At 42.3% G+C, this 6,269-nt stretch overlaps 1 protein-coding gene across 1 annotated transcript in view; it reads right to left on the bottom strand.

The window, feature by feature from the left end:
* Window positions 1-2,792: 2,792 nt before the first annotated feature.
* Window positions 2,793-6,269, bottom strand: part of TOPAZ1 (testis and ovary specific TOPAZ 1) — a 56,908-nt gene continuing 53,431 nt past the window's right edge. Inside the window, exon 18 of the mRNA XM_056857072.1 lies at window positions 2,793-3,006. Coding sequence (XP_056713050.1) covers window positions 2,793-3,006 — 214 coding nt within the window. The remainder of the gene's footprint in view (window positions 3,007-6,269) is intronic.

Genomic DNA, 6,269 nt, shown 5'->3' with positions numbered 1-6,269 from the left:
TTGCTAGTGCTTAACTTACATGTTCCAACTCCCGTGGGAACAAGGTGTTTCACAGTAGGTAGGTGAGGCATTCTCATCTCTGGCATAAGCTGACCAGCGAGGCTGCAACTTCCAGCCACACCTGTTCCAGTCTTACAGATGGATCCATTCTTTTCTGTGCTACAATTCCTCCCCACCGCATTGTTACAAAAACATTTGTGTACAGTTTGTAATTCTGAGACCCCTCAAGCATGCATTTCAAATAGTCAAGGCTGACACACAAAAGCTTTTGTTAAAATAACATTGGTCAGTTTTAAAGGAGGTACTTGACTTGTGCTTTCGCTTTGTTGCAAAAGGTCAACCTAGATACTTTTAAAGTACTACTGAAATTTTTTAACGATACAGAATTTTTATTTTACATACTTCCACCCTGCCTTTCAGATAAAAGAATTTCCAAAATGCCCTGTGCAACTTTAATGACTAACTTAACTGCCAGAAATTTTGTTGTCTTTTAGGTGCTACTGGACTCTTGCTCTTTTCTACTAACATTAACTATAGTTATTAGAAGAGATTGCACAACTTTTTGTATATACAATTGACAGTATACACTGAACACTGATGCCGCATTTGTTGATGATCCAAGTTCATTAGCAATGATTAGAACATAATCACGACCAACTATGTCCAATACTACAAGTGGGCTTGCATACCAACTGCTGTTTTGTAGCCCATCAAAATTCATATCAATAATGGCATTCCTTTGTCACCAATTGTATTGACGATATATATAACATGTCCAGAGACCATGTGGCCTTGTTCTTAAAAAAAATTAAGCACCCTGGCCTTTAAAATCTAGCTAGAATCAAGGACAACCAACAGCTACAATCTAATTTATTACAATTTAATTTGTTACAACATATCTTATGAAATGTTGCCAATGCCATAGTAATCCTATGGTATTTGTTGATTCCACTCAGAAGGTACTTGTTCAAATGTACAATTCTAACCGATTAGAATTAACAGAATTTAGGGAGTAGGATTTGGGGAGGGACTTCAGTGGGTTATGCCATACGCTCCCCCCTCTAAGGCAGCAATTTTCTCCAGGGGAACTGATCTCTGTTGTCTGGAGATGAGTTGTAATTCTGGGAGATCTCCAGGCCTCACCTGGAGGTTGGCAACCACAAGACAGCTAGAGCATCAGATTAGTATAGGACCAGGGAGAGCCAAATTCAAGTGATCAGTTTTCCATAAATCTCACTTGGGGATCTTGATCAAAGCCTCGGGAATGGTCCACAAAGTGGTTTGTTAGTAGGCACCAAACCAGAATTTCAAAACGTAGCTGGCTTTTTAAGTCAGTATGTGTAAGTTGTGGTTTGCTGCTATGTCTGAATTCACAAACCGTTTATGCCAGGGGTGTCAAACATAAGACCTGCAGGCCGGATCTGTCCCCTTGAGAACTCTTATCCAGCTCACGAGCCAGCCACTCCCTCACTCTTGATCTGAGCCGGTCAGGCATGGCCCAGTCTGACCAAGTGATAGATAATTTATTTGCGGCTCTTAGACAGATAAAGCAAGATAAAACAGGAAACATGGACTGAAACACTCTTACAAGCAAAAAATTACAGTCCGAGTCTTATAACACTTAAAAGTAAAAAATTACAACGAGACACATCTGTCAAGTGGGCTAAGAGACTGTTCTATGGGCGTCAAATTTTCATTGCTGCTGTGCAAAATTTTGCAACCTGAAGTGTGATTGAAGGATTATCCCCTTGTAGGAGCGCCTCAATCCTTTCTCCTGTCCTGTCAGGTCCCATACTCGATAAGAGGGGCTCAATAAACTTCGAACGGTGTAACGTATAAAAATTGCAGTTCAGGAGAATGACCAAGTGACATTTATGTCCTATCGGAACCTTGTAACAATTGAGTTTGACGCCCCTAGTTTAAGCAGTACCTTCGCTTGTAGCCTCCCCCTACCCAAGGTGCAGTGATGGGGAGGGGGAAGCTATGAAAAGTAGCCACTGTGCGTACCCTCTGCACCTATTTAGTGTTCTTTTCAACTCTTACTAACTTGGCAAAATGTCCGGATAATTTCAAAAAGTAGTCACTGAGAATGTGGTAGGCTATGTAAGATATAGTAACTAGAGATCGATTTCCTTAGAGTATGAAACTTTGAATAGGATGTTTTTCATATAATGATACTGTGCTTTATGCATATTGAACACTCAAATGTTCTCTCTGTAATCCTACCAATAGTTCTGCAAGGTAGGTCAGTTATATAATCTCTATATTATAGAGGAGGGGGTAGGATTACTCTGAGAAGTAATTTCCTAAGGCTACTTAGCAAGTTCGTAGCAAAACAATTTCAGCCAGCAACGCCTCAGTTTCCTCTACCAATTTTTGTTTACCAAATTATAAAAACAAGTTAACTTTTATAGAGTTGACCATATGTTTGCATGTTTACCAAGAGGACAAAGACTAAAAGATCCATGCTGACGGCCATTTTACATTATTCCATATCTTATGTTGCATCATCATTAGCGGTGTGCCAGTATCAGAGATTTCCTGATCGAGCGATACAAATATAAATGCAAGAGTTGTTTGCATTCCTGAAGTTAACAGGGAGGAGGGCTCCTTTCAGAAACTACTTTTATGTTTCCATGACCTTGTTCGGCTGTCATCTATGCAATTTGATATGTTAGAACATAAGGCTGAACTACGGAAATTAAAAATGAGAAGCGTCTGAACACAACAGAAACAATATTTATTGATTATTTTGAACAATGATCACTTTAACTGAAGTTTTTTACCAATGACTACTGAAAAAGCCAGACTTTCCCTGCCCATTTCATATTTTTTTTCAACCATTCAAGTACGCATTGATGTTCCAAACTATAAACTTGCTCCTGGTTAACGTTTATAGTCAAATGCTTTATGAAAAGCTTTGGCGAAGCTAATTGGGTGGCTTGTATTAACCTTTCCACTGCACTCTGATAGTCATCTGTGTTTTGCACTCTGTTGCCTTTACATCTGCAAGAGAATTTTCAGTCACAAAAATTAGGAGCGGCTTCCTGCCATTCTGACAGATTAACAAATAAGAGCCAGTCTTTTTCTCTAAAACCCATCTTTGAGAATTCAGCTAATAAATATTAACCAATGCAACACAGCCCTCTTAGCAGTCTAAACAATGACTCAGAGGAATAAACTGCTCTGGTCTCTCTAAAATTAAAACACTTTGGTATTGGCTACTGCACGTAAATTCAACAGAAGAATGTGGAAGATGCAAAAGGACCTTATGAGTGAAGAACTGAACACTTATAGAAGGGGAGAGTGGAAGACTGACAATGCCAAGGAAAGTGAGAAGTGAGGTGGTAAAGAAAATGCAAAGCTAGAAAGGTAGCTGGAGTAGTTAAAAACAAGTTTTCATGAAGTATCAGCAACTGAGGGAAGAAGCAGGCACTTCCTACAACGTGCATTAGCTGTCCCGTCTTGCTAGTAACATGTATTATATCAACATGGTATTGTGTGTGCTCTCCCATCCCTACCTCATATAACTGGGTATTTGCTACAGGGAAATGCTGGCAATAGCACAATGACAAATCACCCAGTGTTATTTTATGGGGGGTAGGTACAGTATAGCAATAATTGTTTTAATGTCTAGTTCCACACTGACCATTAAGTTTCAAATGACTAGAAAGTCTGAGGGATACTAGCAATAAGCGCTAACTCTGACAGGTTAGTTGGCAGTTAAGAGATCATTGAGGAGAAAGATTAGTGTGAGTACAAAAATAAAAAGAGTTTTGTAGTGTCTTAAAGGTTAACATATTTATAATAAGTTTTCATGAGTTAGGAATTGTGTGTGTACACAGTAGTCTAGATAATAGTAGTCTAGAGAGCCAGTGTGATGTGGTTAAGAGCAGCGGACTCTAATTTGGGGAACTGGGTTCGATTCCCCACTCCTCCACATGAAGCCTGCTGGGTGACCTTGGGTCAGTCACAGTTCTCTCTGAACTCTCAGCCCATGGGGAGGCAGGCAATGGCAAACCACTTCCAAATGTCTCTTGCCTTGAAACGCCTACGGGGTCACCATAAGCTGTAGCCTTGTTACTTACCGAGAGGGCTCTTTCCGCTCTGAGGAAGAAGGGCATCTTGGAGCTCGGGTTTTCCTGCCCTTTGCTCGGGGAGGCAGGACCAAAAATCTCACTTCCTGTCCTTTGGGCAGGAAAGCCTCGACTTCCCACTTTGCAAAGAGCCGAAGCTGTAGACAGGAGTAAGAACTAGAAAAAACATTGATAACCATACCGAACAGGTACGTAATACAACCAACGTGTAAACAACAGGTCTACATTAAGCAAAGTAGACAGGTAGGAAAGAGCTCTCAAACAAGAAAGGGTTGAGAGAGTAACTGGCGTGAAAGGGAAGGAAATCACCCCTTTAACTTTGGTCAGATATGTCTGTGTTCAAGTATTAAGGTATTCATAGGTGGTAGAGTATCCCCACAGGAATGAATCAAGGATTTTTTAATTTTTTTTTTTAAACTGTAGTAACTAATTTTGGGTGGGGCAAGATGCCCTTCTTCCTCAGAGCGGAAAGAGCCCTCTCGGTAAGTAACAAGGCTACATTCCCGCTCTGAGGGTAAGGGCATCTTGGAGCTCAGGATGTCCAAGAGCTGTAACTACCTGGGTGGGATTTAATCATCACTTTCTTCGACCACGTGCTGTAGCACTCTACGGCCGAATGCTGCCTCGGCGGACGCATAGGAATCAGTGCGGTAGTGCCGGATAAAAGTGGATACACTGGACCATGTGGCCGCCTTGCAAATCTCCTCTATTGAGGCCTGATGATTTATGGCTGCTGTGGTAGCTGCACTGCGGACAGAGTGGGCCATAATGCCTGTAGGAATAGGAACCTTATTGGCCAGGTATGCTTCTGAAATGCATCGTCCGACCGCCCTGCTCAGAGAAGGTCGAGACAATCTTCTGCCCCGGTTAGGGGATGAAACAGAAATAAAAAGAGAGTCTGAAAATCTAAAGGAAGCAGTTCGGCTGATGTATATCTTGATGGCCCTTCGGATGTCCAAGTTGTGCCATTCCCTTTCTTGATGATTAGCTGGATTCGGACAGAAAGATGGCAGTAGGATTTCTTGTTGACGGTGAAAAGTAGTATTTACCTTGGGAATGAACGTGGGATCAAGACGTAGGACAACCTTGTCCTTTTGAATGATGCAAAGTTCTTTTCTAACTGAAAGCGCCCCCAACTCTGAAATTCTTCTAGCAGAAGTAACAGCAGTAAGAAAGATCGTTTTCATCCCCAGGAATTGCAGCGGAACATCATGTAGAGGCTCGAAAGGCTTCTGGGTTAAAGCTCTTAAGACTAGATTCAGTCGCCATGTAGGAAATCTATGAATGGGAGACGGATGCACCTGAGAGACCCCCTTAATGAAGGCTCTCACCTGGGGATGTAAGGCCAATTGATGACCGTCCAATATTGGAATGATAATGGCGATGACAGAAATCTGCTTTTTTAGGGTAGCCGCTTTTAAATTTTGCAGTACTCCGTCTTGCAGAAAGTCGAGCAGAGATGGAAGATCAACTTGTAAGGGATCCAAGACTTTTCTGCAACACCATCTGGTGAAAGCCTTCCAAGTATATTCGTATATCCTCCTTGTTGAAGGACGTCTCGCCTCAAAAATAGTGGAGATGACTTCTGGACCTAGACCTAGTTGTGTCAGTCTGTGCCTTTCAATGTCCACACGCTTAGTTTGAACCAGGCCGGGTCAGGATGGTTGAGTGGACCCTGCTGAAGTAAATCTGGAAGAAGCGGAATTCGACAGGGTCTCTGTGTAGACATGTTCATCAGGTCTGAAAACCAGAGTCTGCGTGGCCACTCCGGAGCAATTAGAACTACAGTGGCCCTCTCTGCTCTTATCTTTCTGAGAACTCTCGGTAGAACAGGAAGCGGAGGAAAGGCATACAGGATTCCCCGAGGCCATGGTGACAGAAGGGCATCTGTCTGTTCCACCTGAGGATGGTAAAATCTTGAAAAGTATCTGGGCAGTTGGTGATTCAGATTCGAGGCGAAAAGGTCTACTAGAAGAGGACCGAACCTCTGGTTGATCATCTGAAAGGCTTGAGTAGATAGGGCCCATTTCCCCTCATCTATGGAACGACGGCTTAACCAGTCGGCTTGAACATTTTGAAGACCTTGGATGTGTTCTGCCTGAATATGTAAGATGTGTTTCTCTGCCCACCTGAAAATCCGTTGGGCTTCCCGATGCATTGTGGAAGATCTGG

This window comes from Euleptes europaea, chromosome 11 (genome assembly GCF_029931775.1).
Source record: "Euleptes europaea isolate rEulEur1 chromosome 11, rEulEur1.hap1, whole genome shotgun sequence".
In the NCBI taxonomy this organism is placed as follows: domain Eukaryota; kingdom Metazoa; phylum Chordata; class Lepidosauria; order Squamata; family Sphaerodactylidae; genus Euleptes; species Euleptes europaea.
This window is presented reverse-complemented; position numbering and strand designations above follow the sequence as displayed.